The sequence below is a fragment of the Sycon ciliatum genome, chromosome 2 (assembly GCF_964019385.1).
Source record: "Sycon ciliatum chromosome 2, ocSycCili1.1, whole genome shotgun sequence".
Lineage (NCBI taxonomy): Eukaryota > Metazoa > Porifera > Calcarea > Leucosolenida > Sycettidae > Sycon > Sycon ciliatum.
Window position 1 is genome coordinate 35,495,263 of NC_088644.1, and position 18,616 is coordinate 35,513,878.

Sequence of the window (18,616 nt, forward strand, 5' to 3'; positions counted from 1 at the left end):
AATTCGTAGATCTATGTATTCCCTTGCTGGGTGTTGTCAGCAGACACCGGACCGCCTAGTGCTCAATGTGACGCTGTCGACGACGGGACTTCATGAACGCTTGGTCCTTCGCACGAGTGAGCGACACGACGTCGATTGAAATCTTAGTAGTAGTAGCTGAGTTCTCGGCACGTCAACGACAACGTAGCTAATACGGTCGCGAACAGAAGTGTTCATTGCGGGCACATTTAGTGCGTGTGCAAGAAGCGAGTGTGTAGTCCGCAGCCGATCCCACTGTACGCTAACGAGAGCTGTGATTGTGCCGTGAGGCCATCATGGCAGCCAAAGGAAGAATCGCTATCATCATCGCCCGTGTCGTCGCTTTGGTGAGTTGAGCTTTAGTCGCTTTACTCGGAGGGATCCGCAATTATTTCATTCAATCACACGCATGTGGACAACACTTGATTTATCGGTTAGCTTTGTTAGAGGCTCTCCGTCCCGTGCACAGGCACAAACGAATGCGTGCACACACAAACACACACACACACACACACACACACACACACACACACACACATACACACACGTGCACACACACACACACACATACACATGTGCACACACACACACACACACACACACACACTCCTCCATGCTCACTTCCACCCTTGCCACACCGCCATGTGTCAGGTTACAAAGTCCTGGCAGTGGAACTCTGTTCGTTAGGGTATACAGGTATGGTGCTAGAAGAACGTCACACTAAACTGATAACTGAATTGTGGAAAGCTACAAATGAAATCTACAGAGCAGTCATGTGATACTGTGTACACGTGTATGCTTCAAAGTGTGGATATGTGTAGAGTGGGTGAGTCAAATACTACCCCCCCCCCCCCCTCCCTCCCCCAAGCCAACACCCACGCACACGCACACACACACACACATACACCCCCCCCCCCCCCCCACACACACACACATACACACACACACACACACAAAATACCACCCCTCCCCCTCCCAGCACACACACACAAAATTTAATATCACCCCTCCCCCCTCCCAGCAAACACCATTGGACCATTGGACGCCCATCGCCGGAGGCGATGATAGCGATGCTACAGCAGAAGCCATAGCAGCTTGTGCTGGGATTGCACCATTCAACAGCTTGCAAGGCTGAAGAATTGACCGCCACTATTCAGCCTGGTCTACACCACACAGTTATGAAGTGGCTTTTTCTGGCCAGTGAATCCCAACTTTTTGGTCTTTTTCATTTTTTCATTTCTTTCACGCACACACATCACACCACATACTCCGGCATGCACTGGCTGTTGGTAACCACCCAGGAGAATGAAAGAAAAGTCAGGAGGAGTCCAGCAAACACACACACACGCACATACACACACACACACACACGCACACACACACAAGCACACACGTATTTAGCACACGACAACCAGGACTACGGGATGCTATTTCCAGCCCAAAGAACCAGGGTGGGTTAGGGCGCGTTCAGACTACCGATAAAAAGTGACGGAATGGGAAAGTTTCCAAGGTGATTTGATCACGTGACGTTACTGGCACGTTACCGGCGAAAAGGTTTTACTGCCCCGGCTGCTGCGGCAGTAACTGCATTCCGGCAGTAAAAAGAGTGATCAGGCTGGGGAAAATGGGAAAATCCCTTCTCAGCGCCGCGGTGAGAGCTGCAAAACTTACGTACAGTCAGACCTCGCTTAACCGCCACACATCCGTTTCCCAAAAAAATATCCGGATAGGCGAGTGAACCGGATAACCGAACACCATTTATGTTGGATGCATCACGTTTGCTGTAAATATGTAACCAGCTTTTTTTCTTGCGGATGGCGAGGGATCCGGATAAACGAGGACCGGATAAGCGAGATCTGACTGTACTGGTAACGTTAGTTTGCTGCATGCGCGCTGGGAAAAAAGGGAAAATCCCTTGTCAGTGCCGCGGTGAGAGCTGAAAACTTCACGGTAAACGTTAGTTTGTTATCGGTAGTGTGAATGTCCTTCACGGTTTATCGGCATTCACGGTTTGACGGGATTCACGATAGTCTGAACGCGCCCTAAGGAGTTGACCTGTACAGGGCTGGGGGGGGACCACATTTGCAAGGTCCCTTGAGTGATTGGCTTAGCCAGGTCCCAATGTATCTGGTTTGATAATACCCACTTAAGACATGGACTTCATCCAAGAAATGAAAGTGCTTGAGGAGAGGCTTCCATTTTGCAACACTACCAAAACATCGCATCCTATAACGGTGGTACATTTCACCCGAGTCCGTCGAAAAAGTACACGGTTGTATGCGCTCTTCACCCCTGTGTCATGAACGTTGCACGTCCATTGGACGTGTTATCCGAGTGCGTACGGAATGATGTCACTATAGAAATGGAGCCTGTGGAACTACAGTCAACTTTGCTAATAACGACTTTTTCTTTTTACAAAAAAACACACACCATTTGACGGCGCAAAGCATCAAGGCAGCGATGAGACATATGGAATGGCAGGAGTGGGCGGATATAACGCCAATTCGCAAATAGCGACAGAATTTCCATGCCCAGAGCAAAGTCCCATCTAATTGTAATACATAAATACAATGAGACTTCGGGTATAAGGACACTTCGCGAATAAGGACACTTTTCTGATGCTCCCGCCGAGTGTCGTCATACGCACAGTTGACTGTACATGTAGTAGAACTGTGTTTGTGTGGGGGGGGAGGGGGAGGGGAGGGGGGGGAGGGGGGAGGGGGGGTACTAGTATACACATGTTCGAAAAAGTCGGTGCGGCGTATACTACGATGGTCAAATTCACGGTGATAAACATGGCCGATGTCTGTGTTTCGTGGCAAAACAATCTGCGTGTCGCTTATACTCCAGTGTGGCCTATACTCCAGAAAATGCCTTAGTGCAAAGGCCACTCCGCCTCGATATCCTGTGTGCTGTCTGCCGCAGCTCATGAGCACGAGAGGTGGCAACAAAATCTCTGTACTGCTCTGATAGCAGACATCGGTTCAGAGCACGAGAGGTGACAACAAACCTAATTGTGCCGCTCTGATCGTAGACATCAGTTCAGAGTTAACCTTCCACCGGTGTTGTGTTGGCCGTAAACCTGCGGTATGTTCTGTATACGTTTTGTGCAGCTCTCTGGCACAATCCTAATGGGCATCATCGCCGCGAACGGACGCGTGACGGACAATTTCTTCGACACGCAAGTGTGCATCTACAACCAGGTGGACGCAGCGTGTCGATACGCTGAAGCGGTCGGAGCTCTAGGTCTGGTCTTTGGTGTTTTGTTAGCGTTCGCCGACTTTCTCATCTTGCTAGAGATCGAGGAGGAGCGCATCAAGACGTTCAATCTGGTGTCTATTATCGTTGCGGCGTTCATGGCGTTTGCGTCGCTGGTTTGCTTCGGAGTTCTTGAGGCGGTGAGTCTGTGCTCCTGTGTGTATGTGTGTGTGTTTGGTGAGTTTATGTGTGCGTGTGTGGTACATGGTGTGTGTCTGTGTGTTTGTGTCTGTGTCTGTGTCTGTGTGTTTGTGTTTGGAGTTGGAGTAGGGAGGAGGTGTGCTCGTGTGTTTCACTCTAGTGATTTGGAAGTACAGAGGAATTGTGACTTAACCTGCTGGAGTACTCAGTGCCTGTAATGGCCAGAGTACTCAGTGCCTGTAATGGCCAGAGTACGGGACCCAAAGAAAAAGAGTTTAGTTGTTGTAACCCAGAGCTTCATGGGTTGGCAGCCAATCAGCCATGGTTGGCTACAACAACCCTGCAATCGCCACGCCACGTGGTCATTGGCTACCCCAGCCATGTATTGCTTGGAATAAAACTTAAAAATTTAATTATCAGTTTACTTGGAAGCACCGTAACCGCGCGATAAGTGCCTCTGGGGCACTATTTTTTCAATGTCCATCACAGATGGGGCATAATTCAAGGGAGGGCACTATTTTTTCAATGCTGGTACGTTTACGTCATCCAGCATAAGGCCACCCTTTGTTAATTCATTGTTTAACGTCCTTTTTTTCGCGAAAAGGTACGCGGGAGGGCGGAAAAAAAACAAAAGCCCATTCCAAAAACTGGAAACCCCAATCAAACATTTTGACCAGTAAAGCATGTGATATATACAATATTTCTGGGTCTAACGGAACTTGCAGGCATAGAACAACACTCTTTGATGGTACATTGGAGCACATGCCTGATGAATCCAACAAAACAGGTACATAGCATGGAGATAGCATGTCATGAATTCATTACCATCATCTGGTTTTTTACTAGGTCACACACCGTACGATATTTAAAAGCCAACAAAAAAAGAAAAAGAACACAAGACAAAGGCATGCCCGGGAGGCAAGATTATACTGTAAGTTTAAGGTCATGATCGGCACACTGTGAAAGAAGAACTACACAATCATGTATTTACAACTTCGCATATTATTGGTACTACTACTTTCTTGTTTTTTTTTCCGGTCGGAGGCAAAAAGGTACGCGGGCGCGGACGTTAAACAACGAAAAAAGAAAGGGTGGCCTAAGAACAAGGAATACGACGAAAAACAGAGCCTAAACGTTTGTTGTAAACTATCACGACTCAATAGGAACGGCAGCAAGAACTGCGATTTTGATCCTGAAATCACCAGTGAAAATGATATGGACACGTACATTAGCAAAAGAACACCAAATGTGCACGTGCACTCACTTGGTTACTAGCCCGGAGGGGGGTATTTTTCTCTCTCCATTGATGTTTGTCTCTCCTTTTCTTTCCCTCTCTGTCATCATCAATATGTCTCTCCCCTCTTTCTCTCGTTCTTTCGCTCATTCTTTCTCTATCTCTCTCTCCCTCTCTCTCTCTCTCTCTCTCTCTCTCTCTCCCTCTCTCTCTCCCTTTCTTTCTTTCTTTCTCTCTCTCTCTCTCTTTCTCTCTCTCTCTCTCTCTCTCTCTCTCTCTCTTTCTCTCTCTCTCTCTCTCTCTCTCTCTCTCTCTGTAACGCCATCTCTCCCCCCTCACATGTTTGCAGGAATGGGCGGCCAACAGCCCTCGACAGGAGCGGGTTGTTCGCGAGCTCAACGACGGTGCCGTGTCGGGACAGAGCGCCATTGCTTTCTGCTTCATTGGAATGGCGTCTTGGGTAAGGGATATCAGGAAGGAGAGATTTACTACGTGTTTAGCATAGCTGCCAGGGGGTGCACTGCCAGTGTGCTGGAAGTGGTGCCGGATACCGCAGAGGCAGAACGTGTCAATGCTACACAGAACAATGGGGCACAAAGCTAGTCTGGTTAAACTCACTGTTTCCTGGTGAGCATGAAACTCATGACCAACTAGCCGTGTACCTTGTTGCTCTGTGTGGCGTTGTACAACGACTTACCCCCTGGGAATGGTGACACGCATAGTGGTGGCACTGCTTTTTCTGACTGACTGGAGAAGCCTGCTAAGTATCGGCTTTCGATCTTACTCATGCCGCCGCCAACCTCTTCTATTAGCTGACACTGCACGACCCATGTTGCAACTACTGGACCAGGGTTACCTGGGTACGGAATGCAGCGGGCCATTCCGCTCCCCCCCCCCCCCCCCCTCATCCCTGAAATTCTGGCAACCCCGTCACAGTTTGAAATTGACAACATTGTTCTTCAATGCATGGCTCAGCTTCCCCCCACCACCACCACCACCATCACCCTTGACTATCGACGATGCTGGTCATCAACAGACACTGCTGCACGTTCGAGGCATCGGCCTGTGGTGAGATGTTCCTTATCCGGAACATTTTCATTACCCGAACACCTTCCCAGTGCTCGCTGCCCAGAGGTGGTCGGATACTCGATGTTCAACTGTATTCATTATTTCTTTGCTGTCTCCTACCCACTGACCATTCGTTCCCAGGACCTGTTCTCCCTATCCTCTTCGCGGTGTGCAACACGTAGCAGTCATTATAATTATTATTATTTATATTTGAAACTCGGGTATTGAGCCAATAATAAAAGTAGAAAGGAAAAGGACATATGGAAACGAGTTAAGAGTAACTCTCCACCACTGTAAATAGATACTATATACAGTCAGAAAGTGCAACAACGAGTGCCTAGTTGTTGCACTTTCTGACTGTATATAGTATCTAGTTACAGTGATGGAGAGTTACTCTTAACTCGTTTCCATATGTCCTTTTCCTTTCTACTAGTATTTATATATTAATGTTAATCTCAAATGCTTCGCTGTGCTTGCGTGTGCGTGTGTCCTCGTGTGTGTGTGTATGTGTATGCGTGCGCCCATGCATGGCAATGCTCGTTTGTTTTCGCCGCACAGATCGTAGTGGTCGTCCTGTGCAGTCTGGACCAGAGAAAGCAAGGGTCCATGTCCGTCTCATGAGAAGCGTCGCCACGACAACACTCATGATCGTGTACATTCTAAAAGATAATTGTAGCCCGGCGATTAGGACCCCGTCTTGGATAGAAGCGCCCAGTCTCGGAGAGCCAGTGAAGAATAGCGCCCTCTCTTGAATGGTGCTCGTGCTTGTAGTCAAGAGCATGTTCAATGGTGGTGTTATTCTGATGGTGTTCTTCTCCATGTTTTAGGGCGTACATGTAATACAATACGGTATCTCTCTATATACAATACGGTATTTGTCCCTCTTGTATATCTCCCTGCACTAATTCTTGTGATCCAGTTTCCCATATAGACCTCGTCTCGGTCAATATCTCTACACGTTCCACCCCCTGGCCTTAGCACTGGCGGCGGTTTCATGCTGAAGACCGCAGTTCTTGTTGGAGTCTCTGTGCAGTCGTGCTTCACGTCTATCTCACCAGTTCGGTACTCGTGCGGACTTTACTTCGCTTTTAGGCCAACGGGCACTGATAGTTTAGAATCTGTTCTTTATTCCCTCTCTTTGTTTTTAGGCCGCATGACCCAGCATTGCAACAAAAAACAGTGCCCTGGCAACTAGTACCCCAAAAAACAGTGCCCTGGCAACTAGTACCCCAAAAAACAGTGCCCTGGCAACTAGTACCCCAAAAAACAGTGCCCTGGCAACTAGTACCCCAAAAAACAGTGCCCTGGCAACTAGTACCCCACTTGTGATGGACTTTGAAACAATAGTGTGCCCCCCCCCCCCCCCCCCCCCACCCGCCACCCCCCCCCCCCTCCAGAGGCACTAGAATCGCGCACGAGTACTGTATGCCTAAGCAAACGCATTCACGTACGTACACAACCACACACACACACACACACACACACATACGCACGTAATTTTATAATTGTTATACGGTAAATATTTTCAAACACACACACACACACCATTCACATGTTTGCCCCTTCTTTTCACGTCCATCGCTGCAGCTTCAATGGTCAGCTGGCCAAAGTCTACCACATGTACATGAAGACATTTATTATTATTATTTTAGCATTACAGATTGGACCGTTCCTCCTCGAATGTGTCTGCGCCGACAAGAGCTCTGTCGGTGAGGATCAATATCCTATTGGACTCTCATGTACGTCTTCGAAACAGAATGTGCGAGGTGAGGGTGAGGATCAGCTTATTTTGGTGCCTTGTTCTGGAGGTGAGGGTGAGGACCAGCTTATTTTGCTGCCTTGTTCTGGAGGTGTGGGTGTCCTCTTTGCTTGAATTCACCTCCTACAGATCTGCGGTGTGGGTACGAGTGGCCACAGTACATGTACAGTGCTGTCGGGCGCCGCAGAACGGAACGCCGAAGAACGTCAAGGCTAGAATGTCCCCAAGCATAGCACACCACTGCATGCACGCTGTCTCAACTGTGCATTGACTGTAATACATGAATATAAGAACGGTCTAGGCTAGGAGGCTGACCCCCCCCCCCCCCCCACAGTTTTTCAGCACCCGGCAGTAATAATGATGTAGTCACTGTGACTTGCTGTCCATTCCGGACGGGGAATTTCCTTTGCTGTAAATGCTGTAACACTATGCTTGAATGCAGCTTCCTGGAAGTTGACCATGCGAATGGGAAGAGAGGCAGAATATTTACTAGGGGTGAAACGGTTACCCTTTGAGGTTACAAACGGGTATGTGGCTTAACGGGCGGGCTATCGGGTACCCTTTAGCAGCCAATAGTAACAGTTGCTATACAATAGCCTTTCGCATTTCGTGCCAGGAGGACATGCGATGTCATGCAATTCACAGCAAATGCACTACATCGCGACAACCGCAGCACGCCCACTTACTGCGCTACATGCAAAACAGTCCAAATTGTCATATGTAGCAGGATCAAACTAGCAACAACACATTCAAACTGTACATCGAACTGTACGACTGTACAAGCCAGCTAATTATAACGTACCATACCGTCGTACACGACTAACGGGTACTCGTTTGCTAACGGATCAGCAGCTAAACAGACGGGTACCCGGGTTACCCGGATCACCCCTAATATTTACAATACCTTTTGACCTTTCGACGCCCATCGCCGGCGTCGATTATAATGATACCGATGCTGCTGCAGAAGCTATAGCAACTTGTGCTGGGATTGCACCATTCAACAGCTTGCAAGGCTGAAGAATTGACCGCCACTATTCAGCCTAGTCTACACCACACAGCATGGGCACCCTGTGGTCTAGTGGATATAATTATTACGACTCTTTGTCATGTTGTGGAAGTGCTGATGTCATAATGAAGTGTGGTAAAATCACTGAATTTTGCAACTCCCTGGTCATATTGCGATTCTCTGCAAGATTTTACGCCAGACGCATTGGCAATTTAAAACGTTTTAGAAATACTGCCCGCCAACAATCATCAGGAATGTATCAACAAAAGTCAGTTGTGGAAATAAAGTTTTTAAACACAGGTGTGTTTACTAGAGGGTAAATGCAAACTGACGATCGTGCAGGGCATGCCATCGCTTTGAGCTCCCAGCAGAAGCAAAACAAAGTTAACACACATCAACACGGGATGTCGTCCAAATGCACGCGCGCGCGCGCGCGCGCACACACACCCACACACGCACACACACACACACGCACACACACACGCACACCCACACACACGCGCGCACACACACACACACACACACACACACACACACACGCACACCCACACACACGCGCACACACACACACACACACACGCGCGCGCACGTACAGTCTACATGATCCGGCATAGGCACATGGCCAAGACGCCGGTGCGGCCCGTGCACGTTCCTGTCTTCACGTGCAGCAACGCACGGCAGATTTACCGTACGAAGCGCACTTGCTTCACGATGACGGAGCTGAGTTAAGTCAGCTAACACGCCTAGTCCTGGTCGGCCACACACGCAGTGCAGCCAAACAGAGCTAAGTTAGCACGCCTAGTCCAAGCTGGCCACACACACACATACACACACACACACACACACACACACACACACACACACACACACATACACACACACACACACACATACACACACACATACACACACACACACACACACACATACACACACACACACACACATACATACACACACACATACACGCACACACACACACACACACACACACACACACACACACACACACACACACACACACACACACACACACACACACACATACACGCGCGCGCACACACAATGTAGCCAAACAGAGCTGATACAAGTAGTCCAGCAGTTCAATAGTCCTAGTTGATCAGGCACGGCATGCAGCCAAGATGGTCTGCAGTGTCTCCTTCGGGCCCGCATTGGCCAGGCTAACAAGAACCAAAGGCAAAGGAGACGACGACGGCGGTGGTGTAATTGGTGCGTCATCTTTCAACGACGCAGTCGTTGCTGTGTCATCATTTGATGATATTGGTACTGCGTCATCATCGGATGCCATTGTTGACACGTCACTACTCGCTGACATCATAGTTCCTCTATCGTCGCACACCGTTGTCGTCGCGTTGCTACCCGATGACGTCATAGTTCCTCTAACATCGCTCACCGTCATCGTCGCGTCGCTACCCGATGACGTCATAGTTCCTCTATCATCGCACACCGTTGTCGTCGTGTCGCTACCCGAAACCGTCATAGCTGCGCTCGCGATCTGATCGGCCACCTGCTCGTCTGCAGCAGTCAGCGAGTGAACGACGTGGTGAGCCAGAGATGTGGGCCTCGAAAGCAGCGTATTCCACAGCGTGGTGTCGAGAGCCAGCACACGCACACCACCAGCAGTCCCACAAGCAGCACCAGCAGCACTCGACGACGACGAAGTGCCAAGCGCCGGGACGCGCGCGACCAGCGATGTCTCCTCGTACTTCACGTGCTGGCTCAACTCACTGGCGTAGGGGCGGGACAGTGAGGCGCACACCGTCTCCTCGTACAAGTCGGCAACCGCACGGCCAACGTGCTCCGGGACGCTCAAACCCAGAGCAGGATTGCTGACGGCTGTGCTGCAGACCTGCCCAAACATCAGGCGCAGTCGTGTGTCCATCTTCTTGCGATGTTCCGCGGAGGGGGCCAGCGTGATAGCGTCGAAACGCCGGCGATAAACATCGGGTGGTGGCATGCGTGCGACGACCGCAAACGCCCACGTGATGTGGAGAGCGTGCGACAGCGTCAAGCTGGACGGGTCCGCCGAGGCCAGGTGCACCGACAGCCACTCGAACAGCTGCGTGCACGCCGTGTCGGCCTCGTCTCGGCGGTGCTCAAAGCTGTCGTCGTCGTCGTCATTGTGCATGGGTGAGATGCTGACCAAGCCGTTTCCCGCCACCACGCGTTCGCACGCGCTGACGAGCGGCGGTAGTGAGGCTTCGCAAAGCAGAGCGGCGAGAGGCTCCGCCTGGCGCAGCGTCAACGGCACGTCGGCCAACGGCAGGAGCAGCGGGGCGAGCACACGACGCACCACCTCGTCCACGTCCTCGGCGAAGTGCACGGCAATCTCGGCAAAGCCGACCACCTGGGCGAGGTGGTGCGGAGACGCCGTCAGCTCGCTCAGCCGCTCGCCAATGGCACGGGTCAGGACCACGGCGCTGGACATGAGGTGCAGGTTGCCGCCAAACCTGCTGGCGCGGTCGGCACCAAACAGCGCCAGGAAGTCGGTGAGCAGGCTGGCGGGCAGGTGTAAGCACCCATGACGACGCTGACACGACACAATCGTGGCAAAGACGCGCTCCAGGTCGTTGGCGTGGCACGCCTTCGCGCTGCTGTGGTAACCGCGTCTCAGCCGCAGCACGGCCAGAATGCGCTCGGCGACGCGTATGTTTCCGCCGCTGCCACCGCTACCAGCACCACGGGCACAGCGCAGCACAATGCTAACCTGCTGCAGCAAGTTGCCGACGGCGGACGGCGATAGCGCGGACGACATGATCGTGTCAGAGCACACGATGTCATCGCCGTGCCGCGATGCTGTCGTCAGCGCGCAGAGCAGAGAGAGCTGCGCCGAGGGGTCCGCCGCGTGGCGAGAGAACAAGGCCGACACGACGGCCTGCTTGCCCTTTGCCCGTCGACCGGTCAGCACTCCGCGCAGGAAGTCAACACTGTCGGCGACGCTGAGCTTAACGTCGTTGTTCAGCGAGGTGATGAAGTCGCACATGTCGGCAGTGGAGCGATGAAGATGACCGTGCTGGCACATGGCACTCAGCGTGTGCAGCTGATCCAGCATTGGCACGCCAGCGTCTTCTAGCTTGCGGCGGGCGGTTGCGAAAAGCGCACGATGATGCCCGTAGTCACTAGCAGCAGCATCAGCAGCACTACCAGCAGCATCAACACTACCAGCATGCTCACTAGCAGCATGGCCACCACTAGCAGCACCATCGCTGAAGAAGTTCAGCAGTTGACTGCAGTTGGCAGGCGAGGGCCAGGCGGCAAGCTCAGCTATCGAGAGCAGCATCCATGTTGCCGATGCCGAGGAAGAATCGGCAGAGGACGCCGGAGTGCTGTGCTGATCCAAAGGCGGCAGCAGTTCTGGAGTAGATGCCACCGCCGCAGCTGCCGATTGGGAAGCGAAGCAAGTGGACGATAGGGTGCGCTGCTGCTGTGGAATGCGGAGGGCCGACGTGTGATTGCCACTGGCCGGTGAACGAGAGCGTAGCGCAGTGCTGCCGACGCTGATGCGTGCCGTGCTGCTGGCGGCGAGGGAAGTGACGGTGTAATAGCGGCGAATAGGAGCAGACGGCGGCTGCATCAGCTGATGGCCAGTGTTATAGTTGTGGGGTTGCGGGCCAGGCGACGACCACTGACGATCCGGCCTGCGGTGATTCTTCTCCGCATTCTTTCTTGTGCTACTGCCGCCCGAGGGTGGTGGTATGGCGCCAGCGAGACTCTCCCAGGCATCCGACTGGTGACGCGCGGGCGCTTTAGCTCTAGCCCTTCGATTCTTGAGTTGCTTCTTATTCTTCGCTATCGCGCTGCTGTCCGCCGAGGGTGGCAGCGAGATGGCACCGGCGAGACTCTCCCAGGCGTCGGGCTGATCACGCTCGGGCGCTGCAGTTCTAGCCGCGCGACGTCGGGGTGCCGTGTCGGCGGGGGGCATTGGTGCTGATGGGGCGGCGCTGGGCTGGCCATGCTCCGCCGTTTGGAACAGGTCGACCATTCCCGTGCCACTCCATGCCGCGGTGGACTTGGTGCGCTGGGAAACGCTGTGTGCTAGCTTAGAGTCGATCTCTTCGATCAGCTCCCGGGCCATCGGCTCATCTCCGGCGAGCGACGAGAGAGCCAGAAAGAGTTCTCGCTGTAGTGAACTGTCGCACATGCATACGTCTATGCGCTCCTTGATTTCGGCAAGCGACAGGCGCACAACGTCCGCTGGAAGTGGTGTGGAGCGAAGGAGACGCGCCAGGAGGAACAGGCTGCGGACGTGCGGAGAGCTACTCTCCCCCTCCTCGCCGGCGCCGCTGCCACGTGTGGTGGTGGTGGTGTGGTTGCCGGTGTTCTCTCGGTCGCCGTGCTGCCTGCACGTCCAGATCAGCCAGCGCGCCATGACGACATGCAGTGGATGGTCGCCATGGAGACGAGCCACGGCCTCCGCGGTGCCGCCGTTGTTGCCATAGAGACACTCTGCGGTGTGCAGGGCGTCGTCGACGGTGTAGAGTGTGGAGGATAATGATGACGCGGCGTTACCATCACCACCAGACATCACCTGGTCGAGGTGCTGCTGCTGCAGAGCTGCTGTTGCTGCGTCGTCAACAGTACCATCCTTCACATCCGTGAGTAGTCCGCCATCACCACCTGCAAGCGTGTTGACCTGACGATGGCCACCGCCGTCGGAAGTGGACTCCTCGCACAGCAGGCCCGCCATCAAGCTGTCCAGCTGGAGACCACCACCACCACCGTCGCCGCTTGTCGACGACGCAGAGAGAGAGGCTGTCGAACGGCCGCCGCTGCTGCTACTGCTGCTAGCGTGTGACCGAGGGTTGACGCCAGGCGAAGGGATGGCGTTCGCCGACTCCAGGTGGCTGACGGTCATTGTAATCTTCTCCTGGATGGCGCTGAGAACGGTGTGCACGGCCGGGACCAGAGGCACGGGCAGTGCACGCAGCGTGCTCAGCAGCTTCGGCAGGCCCGCGCCCTTGGTCAGGCGCGACAGCGCGGCATCCGCGTCTACCTGGCCAGCAGTTGCATCACCACCGCCGCCAGCGGCCGAGGAGGCGTCCTTCTCCTCCAGGGGGTACAGTAACTGGGTGTACTCTGCTGGCCAGTCAGTGCACAGCTCACCATCAGACACCACTGCCACCGCCGCCGCCGACGACGACGACACCTCCGACTTTGCAGTATCGCTGCCCGTAGAGTCGGCGCGGTGCACATCACGCGAGCTGGCCAAACCGAGACTGTCGATGTTGAGGAACAAGTCGGCAGCGCGTAGCGACTGCTCAGAACCGGTTGCGATAGCGACAGCGCCGTCCTGTGGTGTGCTTTCCTTCTTCGACTCCAGCTCCTGAACAACGTGCGCTCGAGGCGACGCAAAGTTTGCGTATTGGCCCGGCAGCACACCAGAAACTGCCGTTTTGCTAGGCAATACGCCATGGTTAGGGCGCCGCGAACGCAGCGCCGCGAAACGACCGCCGGCAACGGGCTGGCGTCCAGCAGCCATGTTGGACGAGGGAGTTGTGTAATTGCCTGTGTTGCTTCTCGGCTGAATGTGGTTGCCACGCAGTGCAGCAGCAGCAGAGCTGGTATCGGCCGGACGAGAAACGTTGGCTGGCGCGGGTGGATGCAGCTGATACCGGGACAGATCCTGATGTAACTGGGCTGCCTTCTGCCACTGCTGCTGCTCCTCGCGTGATCGTCCTTGTGACCGCTGTTGACGACCCGACTGCTGCACATTTTGTTGTTGCTGCTGCTGCTGCTGCTGTCGTTGTTGTTGCTGCCGCTGTTGTTGTTGATGCTGTTGTTGTTGCGCCTTGACACGTTGAGCCGGCAATCCGCGGCGACGAGGTGAAGCGGCAAAGTTGTCCCGATTACCAGGTTGATATGGGACCGCAGTACCCTGCAGGAAAGAGAGAGAGAGAGAGAGAGAGAGAGAGAGAGAGAGAGAGAGAGAGAGAGAGAGAGAGAGAGAGAGAGAGAGAGAGAGAGAGAGAGAGAGAGAGAGAGAGAGAGAGAGAGAGAGAGAGAGAGAGAGAGAGAGAGAGAGAGAGAGAGAGAGAGAGAGAGAGAGAGAGAGAGAGAGAGAGAGAGAGAGAGAGAGAGAGAGAGAGAGAGAGAGAGAGAGAGAGAGAGAGAGAGAGAGAGAGAGAGAGAGAGAGAGAGAGAGGAGATCGACAAATTAATAACTACATTCTAGAAACGACGTTTTGTAAGGGGGGGGGGGGGGGTTCAAAGTCTGTCCGACTGCTCGTATCATGAGTAAGCCGGAGAAAACATTGACAGAATGGCCAACACCCACGCGAGGCCGTCAGGGGGACATTGATGACGTGCTTGCCCGTGCTGACGACGACGAGCACGGCAAGGTAACACTACCGTCCATTTCAAAACTATAGACGCGTACCTAGGCAAAAACCGTTATGCCAGCATCTATACCACATAAAATCTGTGATCACTTTGTGCATAATTTTTTCCAAATTGGGCGTCTGTTATCCAATCGTTTAGAAACTATATGAGAGTAATTGTGGAGCGGTCCTGAGCAATATTCCGTAAACTATTCTCAAAAAGTTCCAGCCAAATTTGAAATATTTCAAAAACCCTGCGCGTCTATAGTTTTGAAAAGGACCGACTGTAACACAAGACACCTCTGGCAACAGAACTTTGTAGTTGCCTGCGCTTACGGAGCTGATCACCTCCCCCCACCTCCCCCCCCCCCCCCCCCCGGACAATGAGGGTACCACTAACACAGGTTAGGCGATGACATCGCCAGTGGAGATGACATCGCCAGTGGAGATGCTTTGGCTAAGCCGCGCACGGCGCAGAGATGAACTACTGTCAGACTGGATATTTTAACGTCTAATAAAGTTAACGACCTCCGGATTTCGTGGGTTGGCGAGGTGAAATTCTAACGATTTGTCTCAAAACCGACAAATGACTGTACATGTACATATCGCTTTGCACATAACGACTTCAAACGTTAACGATTCTTTCAAATTTGTTAACTCGTTAGAATTAAATGTTCGTTGACACTACTGGTCTTACAGTAGCTGAAGCGAAACCATGGAAACCACCGGCTGGAGCTGCTTACCGAAGGGCCATAAGCTGTACACATATGTAGTATCTTGGATGAAAAAAAATGAAAAAAATTCACGGTCCGCGTGAGACTCGGCTGGAAGCCGAGTTTTCCGTATCCGTAGGAACGCCACCACCCTCTATGGATCAAGGCACAGATACCATGGATACAGCTTCTAGACTGAAGCGGTGGGAGGTGGGTAGATCAGACCCACCACAAAGTGGTCAAAGACCGAAAATCCCTTTAACTGCATCCATGCGTGAAAGCCCGTCTCGTATAGAAGCCTGTTTTAGAATAGAAGCCTGATTTTCAAGACACATTGTCAGCATATAAGCCCGTCTTTAGTATTGACATACATAGAGGTACGTGGTTTGAATAGAGGCCTGACTCGAATAGAAGCCTGAATTGAATAGAAGCCTAGCACTCGCATCGGCTTCTACAGGAATAAGCACGGCTTTTATACGCGACATTACGGTACACGCACCAACAAGCTGTTCCGCAGACTCACCCACATGATACGTTGTATTCTTTTATTTCAATTCGCTCAGGGCACAGGCAATACTGCCTTCTCACCGGAGAGAGGATTCTCCAATTCCTACCAAAAACGAGAAATCTGCGATATGAATATGTATGAGAAAGATACCGTAAAGTCTTGTATAAAAGCCGCGGCTTCCATGACTTTCTTAGTGAAATTTTGCAGGCTTCTACACGAGACAGGTTTCTATACAAGACAGGTATTTCGATGTATGTCAACAATAAAACCAGGCTTATGTGTGACTTGATGGGCCCAAAATTGCGGTTTCTATTCAAGTGCGGCTTTTATACAAGACTTTACGGCATGAGAAAAATGAATAATGATGATGTCGGATTACGATCTCATTCGTATAACCTCTATAATTGGGAAATACGATGTCTATAGAAGCAACTACAGTGAAACTTGTCTAAGCCCCTTCTCAGTAGTTGTCACGTTTGTCCTCGACTCAGTACCATTGTCTTTCATTAAAACGTTTACGAGTTGGGTGTGTGAACATAGTAAATAAAAAATAAATAAAAAAGACGACCGTTCAAAAGACCTTCTAAACGTGGTCTCCTTATCCAGGGTCATTTGACATTTGACGGTAATAGCATCCCTTGGTCCTGGTTGCAGTGGTCTGCTAGGGCAGGTGGTCGCCTTATCCGAGTGGTCGCCTTGACAGGTTTTACTGTACACTGAAACCTCTCTTAGACGACCGCTCAAGGGACCTTCAAAACGTGGTCTCTGTTACCAGGTGGTCTCCTTATCCAGGGTCCTTTGACTGGAAATAGCATCCCTTGGTCTTGGTTTCAGTGGCCTTTTAGGACAGGTGGTCTCCTTGTCCGAGCGGTCGCCTTGACAGGTTCTACTGTCGTACAAATGCATGTGCAGGACCGGCGGAAGCAGTTTATGATTGATCCGGTAGCACGACGGCCTCTCATCCGTTGTGTATGATAAGGCGGGTACACGTGCCCTCAAAAGTAGGAAACAAGTGTTGGCGGGCAAAAGTTGGTTCGGTAATAGCCTGACCGACCGCAACGGTTCCCGCGGGCCTGACATACATACACATGTGACGCACACACACGCACACACACTCGCACACGCACATACCATCACCAACACACACGCGCGCGCGCGCGCGCGCGGGTGCGCACACAAATACACGCACGTGCACACGCTCGCGCACTTAAAAACGACGGAAATGAAACGGTGGATCACGCCTTACCTGGTCAGGAGTTGGTGTATTCAAGGTCGGCCATTGTTCAGCTGGCTTCTCCTCTGTCACGTCACCTGCTGGTTTACTATCAGGAGGGAGACTCGCGTCACGTGAATTGACCTCCTCAGAAAATCGCCGTACAAGTACGCCTCGTCCTGACCAGGCCGGTGAGGACAACTTGCCAAGCTTGCAGTTCAGGCGTAGGGCAACATACGAGCCCGTCGCCATTGCCAGCAGAACACTCGCTAAGAGATCCAATACCGCAGCCAAGGCCCGATCGTGCACAAAGTCAGTACAGGGCAGGGACTTCAACTATTAAAAAAATCATGAAAAATAAATTGATGGGAGATAGTTGGAGTTCTCTGTTGTCCAGGCCAGGGCTAGCTAGCTAGTGAGATCGTCTTGTTCTCCTCAAACACATGTTTGAACGCTGAAGAATGAATGTGCCGACCGGGCCGCGGGGTTCAAGAAATGATAAGCTTACTTCGAGAATTCGTGTCAGCTCTTCCATAATTAAATTGCAGTTTCGACTTTTGAAATACATCATGCATTGTGTGTTATTCCTGGATTTGTTTTTGAATTTTTTCCCCTTTTTGTGCCGTGAAAATGAGTGACGTGAAACGACGCGTCGATGCGCGCGCGCGGCGCCGGCGCGGCGCACTAGTTCTCTCGAAAATCCACGATATCGGGGATTTTTCGCAAAAAAAGAGACAAGTCTGTTTGTTGTAATCAGGGAGTCGTAAAATACCGGTATTTTACGACTCCCTGGTTGTAATCAACCCGTACGTGCGACCTCGCCAGCCAGTTTGATGACTCCGGACCATCACGCAGCCATTGGTGGAGCGGATCATCGTGCAAAACACGTAGGTGAGTTGTAGGTGATGTTCACCACACCATGAAGGCAGAGAAGGCGAAGGTGCGTAGGATCTACTCCGTAAAGGAGAAGGAGACCCTAGTCGCTGTGGAAGAGAGCATCTTAAAGCGGTCCAGGGAGCTGGCGGCGGAGAAGGGTGCCTCGTCGTGGCTGACACTGATGATGCAAACCACTAAGATGTTTGGCTTCATGCTATCCAAGAGCACATTTCACGATGCGGTTTCATTGCGATATGGCTGGCCTCTGAAGCGGTTGCCCTCTGCTTGCAGCTGTGGTAAATCATTCACCGTGGCCCATGCTCTCTCCTGCTCAGCCGGCGGTTACCCTAGCCTCCGCCACAGCGAGGTACGCGACCTCACAGCATCCATCATGAAGGAAGTTGCGCACGAAGTTGTGGTGGAACCGCTGCTAGAGCTGCTGACAGGTGAGAGGATGACGCTACGGTCGGCTTCAACTGAAGAC

The 18,616-nt window shown here is 52.2% G+C and overlaps 2 protein-coding genes across 2 annotated transcripts; one reads left to right on the forward strand and one right to left on the reverse strand.

The window, feature by feature from the left end:
• Nucleotides 1-7,439, forward strand: LOC135809834 (synaptogyrin-2-like). The gene is made up of 4 exons (XM_065323266.1): nucleotides 1-365; nucleotides 3,132-3,416; nucleotides 5,001-5,111; nucleotides 6,278-7,439. Exons 1-4 carry the CDS (start codon nucleotides 315-317, stop codon nucleotides 6,338-6,340), a joined length of 510 nt encoding a protein of 169 aa, XP_065179338.1. The 5' UTR covers nucleotides 1-314; the 3' UTR covers nucleotides 6,341-7,439.
• Nucleotides 7,440-8,552: 1,113 nt separating this feature from the next.
• On the reverse strand, nucleotides 8,553-17,817 carry LOC135809833 (uncharacterized). Its single transcript, XM_065323265.1, has 2 exons — nucleotides 17,290-17,817; nucleotides 8,553-14,380 (listed from the first exon to the last, which is right to left on the reverse strand). The coding sequence occupies exons 1-2, from the start codon at nucleotides 17,506-17,508 to the stop codon at nucleotides 9,605-9,607; spliced, it is 4,995 nt and encodes a 1,664-aa protein (XP_065179337.1). The 5' UTR covers nucleotides 17,509-17,817; the 3' UTR covers nucleotides 8,553-9,604.
• Nucleotides 17,818-18,616: the final 799 nt, after the last annotated feature.